General features: G+C 38.4%; 2 protein-coding genes across 2 annotated transcripts in view; both read left to right on the top strand.

Annotated features, from left to right (window-relative positions):
* LOC143714421 (uncharacterized) overlaps positions 1-17,744 on the top strand; it is a 318,101-nt gene that overhangs the window by 173,952 nt on the left and 126,405 nt on the right. The window lies entirely within an intron of this gene.
* Positions 2,132-5,811, top strand: LOC143714489 (uncharacterized). The gene is made up of 6 exons (XM_077205714.1): positions 2,132-2,204; positions 2,666-2,980; positions 3,078-3,437; positions 3,801-3,805; positions 5,357-5,477; positions 5,588-5,811. The coding sequence occupies exons 1-6, from the start codon at positions 2,144-2,146 to the stop codon at positions 5,641-5,643; spliced, it is 918 nt and encodes a 305-aa protein (XP_077061829.1). The 5' UTR covers positions 2,132-2,143; the 3' UTR covers positions 5,644-5,811.

Here is a 17,744-nt window from a genome sequence, read left to right as displayed (position 1 = left end):
GAAGAGGAGGAGCTGCAACCACACTGTAAAAAGAAAAATCGTAAAAAAACGGTCAATGACTGGCATCTGCGGCTGCCAAACAAAAACCGTAAAAATAAAGTAAAATATCGTAATTTAAATGTAATGCAAAAAACTTTTACAGAAATTTTCCTTACATTTTTTACAGAAAAACACTGTTATTTTACAACTATTTCCTGAATTATTACGATCAAACACCTTCATTGTAAAAAAAAAAAACAGTCAAATGACTGTCAGCAACGGCTGCCATACAAAAACCATAAAATTATTGTAAAATATCTTAATTTAAATAAGTGCAAAATACTTCACAGAAATCTTCATTAATCTTTTTTAACAGAAACACACAGTTAAAACACAGTTACTTCACATTTATTTTCTGATTTATTTACTGAAAAACACGCAGTTAATTACATGCATGATTTGCTTTGACTATACAGTATACGTCACTGCATCAGCAACTACACAGTTACTGTCAGTTAAATAAAGAAACATGCAGCATTTCATCAGTATTTATTTTCTCATCCTGGACTGAAGCTCAGGCTCTACTCTTCAACACAATGGTGACACACGAAACACACCATACAGAAACACTTTAAACCCCAACAGAACATACTAACATTATTCATACTAACATTATTATTGAGAATTAACAGAGGTTTAGAAGTTGAAGCTTTATTGAAAAGAATAAAGTTTGATGTCACCATGATGGAGATCAGTGTTTGCTTTAGTTGGGCTCTTGAATTTTTAGTGTTGAACTTTAGTGTTTCTCTGGCTTCATTAACAGTGTGTCTCTGATGCATATTTGTTATGGTAAGAGTCTAAGAGAAACTCAGATCAGATAATGTTGGTCACTTTGTAGTGAGAATAGTCATCATGTAGAGTCTGGCTCCATTGATACCATCTGAAGTTCAGTATCTGAATATGTCATTAAATATTAGCTATTCATTTTGCATGACAAAGCTTTTATAAACCATTTTCCAGTGCTGTGATACTCAGATTTTATGAAGTCATTATACAGAAAATATTTGACAGGATCATATAGACTCACTCAGACATCAAGAATCAGCGTATGAATCACAACAATGGTGACAATGAAAAAAAACTTTTTGTGTAGTATATATATATATATATATATATATATATATATATATATATATATATATATTTTTTTTTTTTTTTTTTTTTAAATGCAGAGTGTTATAATACTGATACCACAATATTCCAAGGGTCATGTGAAAAATTATAACATTAATTAAAGACTTTGTATAAAGCTAAATTCCACCTACATACTCTGTAATCTTAGGCATCATATTCAGAGATTTGACTGACATATCAGTGAATCAGATCATCATATGATGACTATAATATCATCAATTAATGATCGAGATCATCTGATATTTTCTCCAGCATTTATTACTATGATAAACGTGTATCAAATACGCAGTTAAAGCAGCCAGAGAAAAGCAAAAGTTAAATCTCAAGGGTCACGACCCCAACTAAAGCAGACACTGATCCCAATCATAAGGAAGAGGAGGAGCTGTAACTATATATAATGAAGAGGAGGAGCTGTAACTATATATAATGAAGAGGAGGAGCTGTAACTATATATAATGAAGAGGAGGAGCTTTAACTATATATAATGAAGAGGAGGAGCTGTAACTAAATATAATGAAGAGGAGCTGTAACTATATATAATGAAGAGGAGGAGCTTTAACTACATATAATGAAGAGGAGGAGCTGTAACTATATATAATGAAGAGGAGGAGCTTTAACTATATATAATGAAGAGGAGGAGCTGTAACTATATATAATGAAGAGGAGCTGTAACTATATATAATGAAGAGGAGGAGCTTTAACTACATATAATGAAGAGGAGGAGCTGTAACTATATGTAATGAAGAGGAGGAGCTGTAACTATATATAGTGAAGAGGAGGAGCTTTAACTATATATAATGAAGAGGAGGAGCTGTAACTATATATAATGAAGAGGAGGAGCTGTAACTATATATAATGAAGAGGAGGAGCTGTAACTATATATAATGAAGAGGAGGAGCTGTAACTATATATAAGGAAGAGGAGGAGCTGAAACTATTTATAATGAAGAGGAAGACTGACAGAAACAGATATGTCTGATAAGTGTGATCTGTGTCTGCTGGGACTGATCATTCTCTCTTCACTTCTCACAGGTAAAGAAATCTGTATTTTCTCTAAAGACATTTAGTGGAATTAGTCTGGAAAGAGTTCATTTGAACATGCTCAGTTAATTCTTGCACACATCAATGTTGTGATCTGAGAGTTGTGTATTGATACACACGGATCATACTGTATTATTCCTGATACTGGACATAGTGTCACTCAAACATCTGATGATGAAGCATTATCTTCATATTAAGAGTGTGTCAGTGATTTGAACAGCTCTCTGATAAAGACTAATAGTTTATTCTGGAGAGTGTGTTTGTTTGCTTTAAGTGAGGATAAAGACTATGATTTAAAACTTCAGCTTTTTATGCTGGTATGTTTTATGTTTTAATTTATTAATATATATATATATATATATATATATATATATATATATATATATATATATATATATATATATATATATATATATATATCATAATGATCACTGATATATACTGTGTTTCAGACACCAGTGGAGTGGATGATGTGTTCATCAGTTCTGGTGTAAATGTCTCTCTGTCCTGTAATAAAACTCTTTCTGACTGCAAATCAACTACATGGATCCACTATAACAGCTTCAGTGATTCACAAAGAGTTGAACTGATTAATATAGGGATAAAGAATAAAGACACAGAGAGACATGAGAGACTGAGTCTGGAGTCTGACTGCTCTCTGAACATCAAGAACGTCACAGTAGAAGATTATGGATTTTACAGCTGCGAACAATATGTGAATGGACAACAAGGAACTGATGCACGTTTTTCTCTTTATGTTCTTAAAGGTAAGTTCATGATTATGTGGTCAGTTTAAAAAGGGCAGATTCTCCCTTTAAACTCAGATGATGATTGAAGAGTCTGTGATTTGTGTCTTGTGTTCAGTTTCAGTATCTTCATCATCATATTCATCATCATCATCATCATCATCTTCATCCTCACAGACTGAGATCAGTCCAGGCCGCTCTGTGACTCTCTCCTGTCAGTTGTATTCATATTCTGGATTCTCCTGTGATTATTGGGTCAGTTCTTTGGGAGTTGAGCTGTTGTGGGTGAATCAGGCTGGTGTTGATCTGAAGACAGACTCCAGATATCAGATATTATCATCATCATCAGATCAACATCACTGTATCATCACTCTGACTACAACACTCCTGAATGAAGATAACAACAGAGAGTGGAGATGTCAGATTACTCGCAGAAATCAACTCCAGACCTCAGTCACATACACTGTCAAGTATTCAGGTGAGAAAACACTCTTTTCTGACAGATTTCTGAGAACTTTCACAGATTGGCTCTACTCTTTCTGATGGCTTTATATGTGTTGGAGTTGTAAAATATTAGTGGTCAAGGTCACGTTCGAACCCAGCAAATGCAAGGCTATGGTTCTGTCGAGAAAGAGGCCTCCATCCTGCCCGGACCTGTTCTTTGGGGCAATCAGAATTGACCTCTTTGAGCAGTTGAATATTCTGGGACTATGTATCGATAAGAAGTTGCTATGGACTAATCACCTGTCAAACATCGGCAAGCGTGCTGGACAGTGTCTTGGAGCTTTGCGCAGGTTGGGCAACAAGCTTGACGTCAAAGGTAGGGCCAATGTCTACAAAGCACAAGTCAGGAGTACCATGGAGTACTCATGCCTTGCCTGGATGAACGCATCACAGACCACCCTTGGGCAGCTTGACAACATCCAAAAAAAAGGCACTGAAAATCATTGGGGAGGATGAGGACACTGCCCTAAGTAAATATGCAATCAGCCAGCTCAGCCATTGTAGAACTGTTGCAGCAACAACTATGCTTTTTAAAATGCACACTGAAAACTGTCCAGAAGATCTCAAAGCTCTGCTACCTCCACCTGATCTCTTTTGCCGAAACACTCAAAGAGCACAACCAAGTCACACCCTAATACTCCCCAAGTCTAACAGCAAATGCTTGGGGAGGAGCTATCTTCATTCGGCTGTAACAATTTGGAACTGTCTCCCCTGTACTGTAGTAGGTGAAATCACCTAAAAGAATGTTCAGGCCTTCAAGAAGAGACTAAACAAACATCTTCTCAGCAATTTTTTTTTTTGCAATTTCTTGATGCTTAACGTCACTTATCCCATATTCCTAGTTCTGAGTAGCGATCACGATAGGCTCTCTGGTCAGCTGTTAAAGCCTGTATCTGCTAAGCATTAATAAAAAATAAAAAAAAATAAAAAAAGTCATAAACTGCATAGAAATCCGTATAATTCCCAATATTGACCTCCTGCATGGGTCATATGATATATTGCATAGATCAGACACAGCCTGTCCCAGACCCTATCCCAGAGTCTTTTTCTGACGGTCTGATTGGTCACGCTCCCCAATATTTTTTTTGTGGGGGGGCCATAGGTCCTCGCTGTGGCCGCCCAAAGGCCCACGGCCGCCAGAAAAATTATCACCGCCATGGCTGCCCGAAGGGTCTTCACCGCCTTGGAGGCTTGCTGCTCCTGAGGCCAGGCTTTGTTCAGCCTTCATGGCAGCCACCCCCCCCCCCCCCCCCCCCCCAACCCGTGTTGTTCCAAGGCGTGGGGGAGTTATGTCACAGTCCTCGTCTGCACCAGTCTGTCTTCGTTTGCACTACACTACCCAGAATCCTCCTTGTCTCCACACCTGAACTCACTCCCTCACTTATCAGACTGTTCATCGTCATCATCATCCGTGTCTGTCCTGGTCGGTTGTTAGATATGTATAGTTGTGTTTAGTGTGTGTTCCTGCCTGTCATCCTTCCTACCTGCCTGTACCTGTGAGTTATATTTCAGTAAACTGTTTGAATTGGAGCTTTTGACTCAGCCGTCTTCTTCAACCCGCTCAACACCGTTACAGTGATAGTCATTCTCCTCCTGACAGCTTGAGATTTAAGAAGATAATAGATGACAGACTCGTGCACATATTCATCATTTCTGTGATGTGAAGCTGGAGTATTATGTGATGATGATGTTGTGTATATGTGGCATTATGTGTTGAACTGAACTAACAGACGTGATCCACAGATCCAGCTGATACAGCATCAGAAACTGCTGGATTATTATACAGAGGTACGACACGTTCATTTATACTGACAGCTTTATAACATTAAACTATCAGTCAGTCTGTAAATGCTTCATCAATAACTGTTGATAGTGTAATAGCCTTGACTTCAGTCATGTACAGTTTCTCTTCTTCCTCTCATGTTTCCTGCAGTGATTGTGAGTATTGTTGAGATCGCAGTGTTTGCTGCTCCTACTGTGATTCTTCTTCAGATCATCTGTGCAAGAAGAGCTGGTGAGTTTTGAGCCGCACACAATCTGATGATTCACACTCATCTGATCTGAACAATCTGCAATCATGATAAAAACACACACGAGAGGTCAGTCAATGCTTTTATTTTGCAGGGAGGAAGGAATCGAAGCACCCAGAGGAAATAGAGATGCCTACAATATTACAATAAAACACTGATGAGTTTAGAGCGAATCTGCAACTATATTTACAATAGCAAAAACTCAAAGAGGATTGTTCATTGTTTTATTTTCTTCTTCTCAGAAAACAGAGAAAAAACTCTGATCACCCTGAAGAAATAGTGACACACACCATCAAGTTTAGATTAAAATGTTTTTGCAGATAAAAAGCCAGATTTATTTTCATTTATATGGGTTTTATGGATATATTTTCATATGTGAATATTATATTAAATCTAATATTGAATACAGTAATGGACAGACTCAGACTGTATAATCTCTCTGTTCTGTGTGATGGAGCTGATCTGAGGATTATTGTATCTTGTCTGTTCATTCCTGTTTTTAGCATCTTTTTTCATTTTGAATGATTGATACTAATATTCTTAATAAACCTCTGCAGTTGTGTTTAATATGTCTCCTTTCCTGAGATGTTTGTTACAAATATGATAATATCCCTTTATGAGCTTGTAATGTTTCTGTAACAAAGTCCACTGAAGCGAGTTGTAGTTGAGAACGCATGTGCAGTTTTATTTAGATCCAACATATAAACAAATACAAGATAAACAAAGACCCGACTTGAAACAAACATGAATATGACCATAACAAACTTACCAACAGAGGCTACATGTAACAGAGCTGGACAAAAGACAATGGTAACATGAAGGCAATATATACACAGAAACGAATTACTAAACAAGGGACACCTGAACACAATACACCAATAAAAACAAGACACATGAACACGACAAGACCACAAATGACGGGATCAGGGTATCACATGACAAGAAACCAGGAAACAAGACTGTGAGAACACAAAACATGAAACATTTTTTTAATTTCAGAGCTGTTATCCATCGTTCAGAGCAGATGTGTGTTTAGCCAGTGTATGCACTGAGAATATGCACTTCTCACACGTTTCACACACATGTACGCAACACTTCACTGTGGGATTGTGTCTCTATACAGCAACTCTAGCAGGGTTTCAACACTGAACAGAGGAAGTTACACAACCACAGGAGGATCTGATGATGTTAACAGAAAGAGCTGTAACTATATACTATAATGAAGAGAAAACAGAAAACGTCTGAGATTCTCTCTTCACTTCTCTCTGTCAGGGTTCTCCTCTGACCGTTCTGTCAGTCGTGGCATTGTGACAGAGATCTGTATATGTGATCAACTTTTCAAAACTTAAAAGATTATATTTTTTAAGACATGACAATGATGATAGTATATGGATTTCTTATCAAGTACTATAAGAGTTTTTTTTTTTTTATGTAAGGAAAGTAGTGGTTTGAGAGGAGTGTTACTAGCTTGTGACCAGATTGTAAACAATAGGTGATATGGGATAAAATCATTGAGTGCATAAACATCATAACGGCCCTTTATGACATGCAGCTTCGGACATATCTAAAATTTGCCAGGTTGAACTTAATGTGATTACAAACCTTCTGGAAGTGCGATTTAAAAGTAAGATTGTTATCAATGTTTTAAAATCTGAATCGACTTGTAGTCTCTCCCCTGCTACGACTACACGACCTTTACATTTACTAAAAAACATGCATACAGTTTTGGATATATTCAGTTGAAGGCAATTATGATTCAACCATTTTGTTATCTTTTGCATCGAGTTTGATAGCAGATCAGCAGCTTGAGCTGTACTGTTAGCATGTACAAAGATTACTGTGTCATCGGCATACATCTGAGTGTTGGCATTAGGACAAACATCTGGCAAGTCATTTACATACAATGAACATAAAAATGGCCCCAAAATAGAGCCCTGTGGGACACCTGCAGACAAAGGAATAACACCTGATTGATGATTCCCGACTCAAACTGAGTCCGATGTGTTTAGTAAAAGTCTACCCATATAATAGTGCCTGTGGCGAAGTTAAAAGTTTGTAATTTAGATAGAAGAACACCATGATTAATGGAGTCAAATGCTTTTTCAAATCTAGAAAAACAGCACCAACAACCCCTCCTTGATCCAACAGTGACTCGACTTTTTCAACAAAATAGCAATTAGCTGTTTCTGTTAATGATTAATACGGAGGCCGAATTGATATGGATGTAAAGAATAGGAACTGGTATTTAAATATTTTGTCATTTGTTCTAAGATAAGTTTTTCGGCCGATTGGAAACCAGCGGCAGGATACTAATAGGCCTGTAGTTGCAGATGGACAGACGATCACCTCCTTTAAATACAGGAAAGACTGCAGCTAACTTCCACACATTTGGAAACAATACTTGAGCAATCGCAAAGTTAACCATTTTCGTAATTGGGTATACTAATGATTCAGAGAGCTCTTTCAACATAACAGTGTTCATACTAATGACATCTTTCGCTGGAGATTGCCTCAGAGATCGTATCACTCTCACAACATCTCCAGGTCATCTGAGGATCTGTGATTTTTCATTGCACTATTTTTTGGGCCTGCCAGTATTTGAGAGGGTCCTCACTTCGAGGGAGGTGTGTATCATTGATAAATCTCTTGACCTCTATGGTGGCATCAGCATTACAGCTTTGATGCCGTTGCGTCTCACTGACCCAGCTACCCAGGAGCTCCACAGGTCATCTGAGGATGGGGGATTCGAGCTGAGATGATGATGCCTCTGCTTGCTCACTGTTAGCCAGATCACTGAAGCACATTCACCCGTCAGCAGCCGTTCAGATTCACGGCATTATCCTGGTCGCCAAACCCAAGTGTCTTAAATCTGGGGTCTACACGGATGGATTGAACATTACTGCACCGCTTGTTGAAGAGCTTCCCTAAGGATGAAGCAGAAGCATTTCTGGCCAGGGCTGTTTTTTTCCGCCACCTTGTGTTGAATCATCTTAATGATTCGGATGATCTTTGAAGCTGACACTCTCTTCTCCTCAGAGAGCTCTTTAGTGGTATACGTGAAGGGTGCCGGTACTTCAAGGCTTTCAGAAGAAATTATGTTAATATCAGCACTTGAAAGTGCTTGAAAATGTCGCTTGAAAAACTAGCCAAAGCAGCAGCAACAAGCTCTCTGAGGTCAATGAGTGTTTGCAGCATATCATGCGTGCGGTTCCACCTGGTGTCCACTTCATGGAGAAGCTTCAGGAGCTGCACATCCTTTCTTGGGCAAGCATGAGCTTCTCAGTGGCTTTAGTGCTGCTCCTGAAAAAAGTCCTCACTCTCCTGGCTCTGTACGGATGTCTGCCAACACCTCGTGTTCTTCAACTGTCCTCTTAACATGAGGCTGAAGGAATGAGCAAAGCAAGGACGATGGCGTAGTCCCAGCTTCTGAATCCTGACACCATGTTGGCCACATCGTCTGCAACTGAACCAGTGAGTCCCAGTCAGATATCAGATCTGACAAAGCCTCGCTGATGTCGTCAGCTGGATGTGAGTTTGGGAACGTGGATACTCCAGCAACACTGACCCAGTTCTGTGTTCTGTCAGTGTAATGGCCTGTCCCTGAAGTGCTCATCACTAATGCTCAATCATCAGTGGATTAATCACTGAATTATATCATTCACTTCAACACTGCTTCAGTGTTACTCCAACACTCTGTAGTGTGGACACACACGAAACTTGGTCATTTAAAACTGAAGATTTAGCAGAACTAAATGCGAACTGCAAAGATTTGAGTTAAAGTCATGTTTTTAATTAATTCACTATTACACATTAGGTGTTTGCAGTTTTAGAGATATTCATTTTCAGTGGATTCTAATGAAGTAAGTTTACAGTATCATCAGTATAAATACTAGTTTTTAAACTTGAACTGTTTGAAGCAATTGGTTTCCCTAATGATATGAGTTACCGTCCATGGTATTTTTACAGTAACATACAGTATAAAAGCAGAGCTGTATATTAACTATAGAGGGCTGTAAAATAACAGTACTTTGCTGGCAACCAGATTACTGTTAATTTACAGCGCAATTTTTTTATCCATAGTGACATGACATTATCCATAGTCTGCCTTTAACCTTTATTCATTTTAGTTCTTTCTCCTTATTCCTGCCATTAGTTACTCTTTTGCTCCAGTCAAAAATGACCGACCATTGGAAATGAATGGGAAATTGACAAAAACAATCTACAAATCGGTCATGATGCAGAAAAAAAGTGCTCAACAATGAAGGGGTGAAACTCTTAACACATCAAGAGTGAAAAACAGACACACACACACACACACACACACACACACACACACTACTTATATACACAAAAACCAATAAATTCAAATAAAAACATTTGTTTTGAATTTTTAAAATCACAGCTTCATCGGAAAATTACGGAACTTGGTGACTTTTATGGCATTTGTAATGTGAACACACAAAATAAATTGAAGGCATGATTTGAGCAGGCTAAGTGGTCGTAAAAATTCATTACTCTTTTGCTCCAGTCAAAAATGACCGACCCATAGGAAATGAATGAGGAATCGACAAAAATTCTCTACAAATCGACAAAATTCTCTACAAATCGACAAAAATTCTCTACAAATCGACAAAAATTCTCAACAAATCGACAAAAATTCTATACAAATCGGCAACGATGCAGAAAAAAAAGTGCTCAGCAATGAAGGGGTGAAACTCTAAAACATCAAGAGTGAAAAACAGACACACACACACACACACACACACACACACACACACACACACACACACACACACACACACACACACACACACAAACAATTATAAACACAAATGAACTGGTAGGGCTATTACAATACAGCATAATTAAGTCAGAAGACTGAAATAAGAGATTGAAATGAGATCAGATTTCAGATGGATTAAGCTGTAATTATTATTATAATAGTAATAATAATATATAAATAATAATGAATATAATTAATAATTATAATAATAATAATAATAAGAATTTATATATATATATTTAATTATTAATATAATTATTAATTATAATAATAATATATAAATAATAATAAGCTGTGATAAAGCATTCCTGTTTACCTGTAACAAAATGCTTCCTCTGTATTCAGGTTTGATTGTAGTAATAATAATGCAAAAACGTGTACACTTCACATCAATTTTTATTTTTTATAAACCTTGATAAAAAGTATTATTTGAGAATTTCAAAAAAATAATAATAATTTTTAATCCACATCATAAAAGTAAGTATTTTTGTCCAAAAACAACTAGAGAATCCACAAGCCTCTCCATAGAGAGCTATACAGGCATCTAGTGGCGACACCATGACATTACATGTTTTATTTTATTTTATATTAACAGATTGCTCTAATCTGACTTCAAAAATTTGATTTAAATTGCCTAGTCTCTATATTATCTGAAATACTGCATTAATTTAAAAAATATTTTAAAAAATTAGAAAAGAAAAACTAGTATTATTTTCAATGGCAAAAATTAACCATAATTATTGGATAAATATTAATAAGTATTATCAAATCCTCTCAAAATACAAAAGAAAAAATATCATTGAACAAAAATAAATTCCATTGGTTTTATTGGAGTGGAGGAAGTTTCATTTTTAGCTGTCCGGTCTCTTCTGATTACAAGATAGCAAGTGCTACACGCAAATGAGGAGCACCTGAGGGTTTTAAATCACTATTTATAACAAAATAATATCTAATACTTGATCAGAAATAGTCTTTGAGATTGTTTAAATATATATTCAAATCCACCTAAGAAAATAATTAAGTAGATGTGTCCAAAAACAACTAGGGAATTCACAAGTCTCTCCATCGAGAGCTGTACATGTCCTCTAGTGGTGACACCATGGTTCTGCGGTTTCTTTTCACACTCTCACCAGATGGCGCTAATCTGCCTTCAAATATATATATTTTTGAAGGCCTAGTCTCTATTCTAACCTGAAATACTGTATTAATGAAAAATAAAAAATAAATATATATATATATATATATATATATATATATATATATATATATATATATATATTTAAAAAGTATATATATTATTTTTAATGGCAAAAATGGACCATAATTATTGCATAAATATTAGAAAAGCAGGAGCGCAGTCTTCATTGACAGGAACTTAATCTCCACTGATTGCACGGCTCGAAGGGAGCACTCTGCAGGGCAGTTAACACCACTGAGAGGTCAAGAGGGAACGAGAGGAGGATTCAGTCTCCTCGCTCCTCTCAGGAACCTGACGATCAGGTCGTGCTTCCCAAGGACTTACCTTCAACAAAGTCGTGCTGTGCGGCAATGGCGGCGGCATATTATTATCTGGCATTAAAATTAACTGAAATGTTTTCTTACCGAGACCTTTTGGAGGACCAAAATCCTTAAGAGCTAGGCCTGTCCAGGACTGCTCAGCCACACAGTTGAGAATAAACCGGTCAGTCTCAATTTGTTTTTTAGTTGACGGCTTCCAGAGCTTGACGATGTCATCCGGCTTGGGACAATTGGTCGTCCATCCATGCTGACCAATCAGCCTTGACACTTCAGCCGCCGAAGGCCGACGGAGATTCAAATAACCTCAAAGACACAATGACAAGACTTTACTCATACAAGTCATACAAGACTTACCGTGTAGATATTCCTTTCTTTGGGCATACTGGGTGAGTACTACACTTATACTACACAGTTGGCTCTTAGCCAGGGTCGGTTTACTTGGCGCCATGATCAAGTATTGCGATGTTTGGCTTTAGTATTGGAAGGCAAGCGTAGTATGACCAATAAATTGCCGCCTGTTCTAGCAAAACATTACACACAGAAGACAATATTCCTCCGCCCAGGCGAGCAACCACCAAGAAAAGGTGCTAACACCAATTCTCGCCCAGGACAACTGGAAGCTGCTAGGGACTGGAAGATGCTGGCTGATCTTGATCAACGGTTTATTTTTCCACCTGAGATTGCCACCACTAACCTACGACCAGATATTGTTTTGTGGTCTGGATCAGCACGCATTGTTCAACTGATAGAGTTAACAGTGCCATGGGAGGATGCGGTAGATGAGGCATATGAGAGGAAGAAACTGCGGTATGCTCATCTGGCCACTGAAGCAGAACAGCGAGGATGGAGAGTCCAGGTTTATCCAGTGGAAGTGGGTTGTCGAGGTTTTGTGGCACACTCTACAACCCGGTTCCTCAGAGACGTCGGATTCAGTGGCCAAGAGTTGCGTCGTACAGTAAAGAACTTATCGGAAGCAGCAGAAAGGAGCAGCAACTGGCTGTGGTTGAGACGGAAAGATTCTAGCTGGCTGTGTACAGGCCGCCATGCTACGGTTTCGTAGAATTCTTGAAAACTTGAAAGGTCTGTTGGTTTATTTGTATAGGTTGTATAGTATTTACAGTCATTACGTTCCTGTGTATATTGCGTGAATGACGGGTGGTTGGGCAGATATTGTGTTTTGCGGTAGGTGGTATGCCATACGGAACCGTTGCCACTGAAACTGCATATTAACGCACCAGTGGGGCTCGACAGCCTTAGTCAAACGGGTTGGCGCGTATGGTTGGGTTGCGGAGTGATTGTGAGATTGTGGTTAGGTCTCAGCAGCAGGAGGGATGTGGAGGTCAGTAACCTGGGCTGAGTTGAGTGGGGGACGGAGGGGGGTGACTCTGGGACGCCAGAGTCACTGTCGAGCCCTCTTGAGGTGTCGTGGGCTAGTCGACGAAACACTGAGGACGGAAGGTGCCCACTTGAAGACCCTAGAGATGTTCCCTACTCCGCTCAATCCAGAGGGTTGTTATGGGGGGACAGCACTGTGGTTGCAGCCGTTGTGTGTGCTGACGCGCAAATACACTGTATTAACGCCAGACAGAAGATTCACGTCACCAGATGGAAAGAAGCGTAAATGGATGGAGAAGCATAGGTTACTGTAAAGCTACGTCTTAGTTGGTGATTATCTTGGCGAAAGCCGAGTACAAATCAGCATGAAGTTTTAACATCTACTCTCGTGTAATGGAAATCTTATCATAGTAAAGTCTGTCCCCAGTAAAACCATTCTCCGTCCGCTGCCTTTTACTTGGAGGCTGGCCGTCAATGGACACAGGGAAAACTTCAAGGAAATGTGAAGAAGAACGCCTCATGTTTGTCGGATCAGCTATTTTCTCTTTAACTGAACATGTCCTGTATAAGTGAGGAATATAAAGTTTATATTCATATACGATAAATGTAGAAAACTTGCAAGTAGAGGCTGATCCAGTCCTTTTTTCACCATAACTGCCCTCCTCAGCATCTGGCTGGTACACATCTCCAAACTACACCTGTAAAAACATGATAAAAAAAGAAACTGCTAATCGTGGAATGACTGAGACTAACACGATATATACATTCACACACGTGCACATTGATCGGTGTAGGTATGTACAATGAATGAAGATCATGCATGTCCTGGGACACACTGTTGACTGTCGAACCAGAGCTGGACACAAAAAATGTGTTGCAAAATTGTTAAGACACTTGCCTTTGTTCCAGACCCGTCGCCAGACCTCAGTCTTAAGGGGGGCATATGAAATGCATGGGGGGGCACAATTATTATTAGCCTAGAGTATGTATATTTATAATAATCAACTCTAGTCGCGCAGCACGTAATCATCACGTTAAACATATAACCAACAGCAATATGACCAGGTAGCCTAGCCTACACCACATTGCACAGAAGCAATGTTATGAATACCCATAAAACACTTGACTATACAACATATTAGATGTAACACCAGAAGCATCTCTCAAACATTGCATTTTAAAGCAGTCAACAGAGGGATATGCATTGCCATGACACACACACACACACACACACACACTCTCACACACACACTCACAGTCACAAACACCTAGACATACATACACACTCAAAGACACATACAGACACACACACACACACACACACACACACACACACACACACACATATACATACACTAGCACGCAAATACACTCGCACAGATACTTTGAGTGGAGGCAGCGCTGTCCTCTCTCCAGTCCCAGTACAGCGGGAGGAAGCGTTTCTCCGAGCAGAACCTCCTCATCAAAGTATCATTCCACTCGGAAGGAACTGAAGCGAGTAAGCCGGCGAAAACTTGTTTTGAAACAGCTTTCAAAAATGCGCGGTAACTGCTGAGCGGCTTAGTTGTACGTCACGTACGTAGCCTAACGTTCTTTTGTAAGGCCGTGATAGGCTGTTGCAACTGGTGTAGATTCCCATCAGTCAAACTAAATCACACCATTGTTTCTTCTTCTGTTCATTTATGTGCACCACAATGTTTTCTCCTATACACGTTTTAAAGTCCTCTAATAAGAGAAGTTCCTGAAGTTGGTCAAAAGTGTCAATCCTACTAGCAGCACACCACTTATCAAAGAGAACCTTTTTTTCTCTAGCGAACTCTACAAAGGTTTGTTTGGCTGATTTTAAATGTTCCCTGAATCTCTGACGGTAGGCTTCTGGCACCAACTCATAAGCTCTTAGTATGGCCACCTTAACAACATCATAGTCAAGAGCCTGTTCTACAGGTAATGCAGAACAAACCTCCTGAGCTTTTCCAGATAAATTACATTGGAGAAGTAACACCCACATGTCTTTTGGCCAATTCAGTTTAACTGCTACCCGCTCAAATGTAGTAAAATATGAATCAACTTCAGCTTCACAGAACTGTGGTACCAGTTTTACATACTTACTAACATCAAAAACTGAAGGTACAGAATCCATGTGACCTGACGATGGCGGTCTAGAACGGGGTAGAGGACTGGGCTGACTACGTAACGTTTGAAGCTCTACTTCCAGTCTACGAAGTTTTAGATCACGATCTGATTCAATTTCGAGAGCCCTAACCCGCAACAATTGAGTCTCATGTTCTTGTTTTTTTAAGGCAAGATCAAGCTCTTTTAATTGAATCGCAACCTTAGGACTAGAATAGAATACCTCATCGCCCAAACCAGCTGCCCTCGCCTCCGCAGCCGACTCATCCTCCCCCTTTTCACGCGTCCGTTCTGAAAAAACACCCGTTTCCACTAACTGCCGATGTAATTCATCTTTAATCTCCTGTTTTCTCGCAGCTTTAGAAACCGACATATTATAGAAGTCAGCTATTAATAACAGGTCTCCCTTTCTACAGCGATGAAATTCCTCCAATGTTGGAGCCAACGTAAACTTAATCAAATCAAAATCCATATTTATTCCACCACTATATGGAACTCCTCCACCCTTAAGAAATTCAAAAACAGCCAAACAAAGCGATCAATAACGCATTCTTACATTTACAACCCAACGAGCGGCCAGATCAAGTATCCCCATCAACAATATCAGAATTCTCCTGAATTATAGGAAATTCTCAGTTATTAGAACGAGCCTCCAATTCTTTTACGTCCACCCCTGTCTAGGGTAGAGGAGAACGAACAGCAATACGTAAACATAAATAATCGTCTTCAGAGCCCCCGTCTCCCGTCCCAGTATTGATCCAACACAGAACCATTTTCCAAATCAAAAAGGAATTTATTCAGGAAACATAAGTAATGAAGAACTCAAGACTTTACAACGGAAGAAAATTACCTCAGGAGGAGGCTAATGCCAAAATAACAAACAAAACAAGTCTAACTATTTTTTAACAACTAAATAACCTAAACACCAAAACAATGATGTAAATAAAAGACAATAGGCTACTAAACCTAACTTCCTCTCTAAATATAAACAGGAGAAAAAAAAGAGACAAATAAAAAAAATGGCGCCTACCCCCCTACACCTTCCTTAACTGAAAAAAACTAAAGAAACAGTACAACAAAAACTTGAAGAAAATAACCCACCCTGCACTCAGGGTGTAAACAAAAGAAAAAGGAAACCTATAACAGTCCAAACACCATTGCACTGATCTCTCACCTCAGTAAGAAGGTTTACTTAAGACACAAACACAAGCATTTTTGGGGCGGGCCCGGCCCCCTATGGCCGCCCATAGCGACGGGTCTGCTTTGGTGTGAGAGACCCGGGTTCGAATCCACTGTGAGACACCAATGTGTCCCTGAGCAAGACACTGAACCCCTGGTTGCTCCAGAGTCCTCTGACATAAATAGCAATTGTAAGTCGCTTTGGATAAAAGCGTCAGCTAAATGAATAAATGTAAATGTACCCACTTTGGTCCCACTTTATATTAAGTTGCCCTAATACCTCTGAACTTACATAGTAAATACATGTGTACATAGTATGTAACTACAGTGTAAGTACACACTGGTACATAGTATCTACAGCTGTAATATTTGTGTAACTACACATTTGTAACAACACACAGAATGGTATGTGTAAGTACATTTGAGTAACAGGACATTGGTAACAACACTTTTTTCACTTCAGTAAGTACACATGTGTAACAGGTATTATGTAACTACTTTTTGAAATGATTATGTATTGACACTGATGGTACACACCCATTACCATAACAATTAAACTTTATATTAAGTGGCCAGTTACCATGTAAGTACACTTTTATTAAAGTGTTACACAGATGTTTAGGTTTTGCATATTAAACAGTAAGCTGTGACTGTTTTACACTTTATATTAAGTGAACAGTTCCTGAGGAGTTATCATGTAAGTACACTGTAATTCAACATTAGTCCTGCCAGTCATAAATACATGGTATAAATATAGGACTCATTATGGTTTCCATAAGGTTTCAATGTATTCCTAACTGGTAACTGCAGTATTTAAGATCCCATGTGGAAGTGGAACAACTTGTGTAACTACATATTGTGGTTATTCTTTATTCTTTATTTCAAGGATAGCCCCTTGAGATGTACCATCTCATTTTCGAGGGGGTCCTTACAATAATGACAAACAAGACAAGATGATAAAGAGTAAATATTAGAGATAATTCCAAACACATAAGTACAAAGACACACACACACACTCACACACACACACTCCAACAATGCTCCCTGAAACTAGCCCCCCACCCCCTCACCAGCCAATAATGCACATACTATGCACAGACAAGGTATATATATATATATATACACACACACACACACACATATATATATATATATATATATATATATATATATATATATATATATATATACACATACATAAAAATATAGAATATAAAAAATAATAACAATAATAATAATAATAAATGAAAAAAATAGATAAATAAATAAATAAATCCCTTTACAAAAAATAGAGATAGACATTTGT

This window comes from Siphateles boraxobius, unplaced genomic scaffold (assembly GCF_051911475.1).
Source record: "Siphateles boraxobius isolate OS27281-9 unplaced genomic scaffold, OSU_SipBor_1 54, whole genome shotgun sequence".
NCBI classification, from domain to species: Eukaryota; Metazoa; Chordata; class Actinopteri; order Cypriniformes; family Leuciscidae; genus Siphateles; species Siphateles boraxobius.
This window is presented reverse-complemented; position numbering and strand designations above follow the sequence as displayed.

Coding starts and splice junctions, on each gene's coding strand:
- LOC143714489 (XM_077205714.1), top strand. CDS start 2,144: ATGTCTGATAAGTGTGATCTGTGTCTGCTGGGACTGATCATTCTCTCT. Junction 2,205..2,665: donor TCTCTCTTCACTTCTCACAG/GTAAAGAAATCT, acceptor ACTGTGTTTCAG/ACACCAGTGGAGTGGATGAT. Junction 5,478..5,587: donor CATCTGTGCAAGAAGAGCTG/GTGAGTTTTGAG, acceptor TTTATTTTGCAG/GGAGGAAGGAATCGAAGCAC.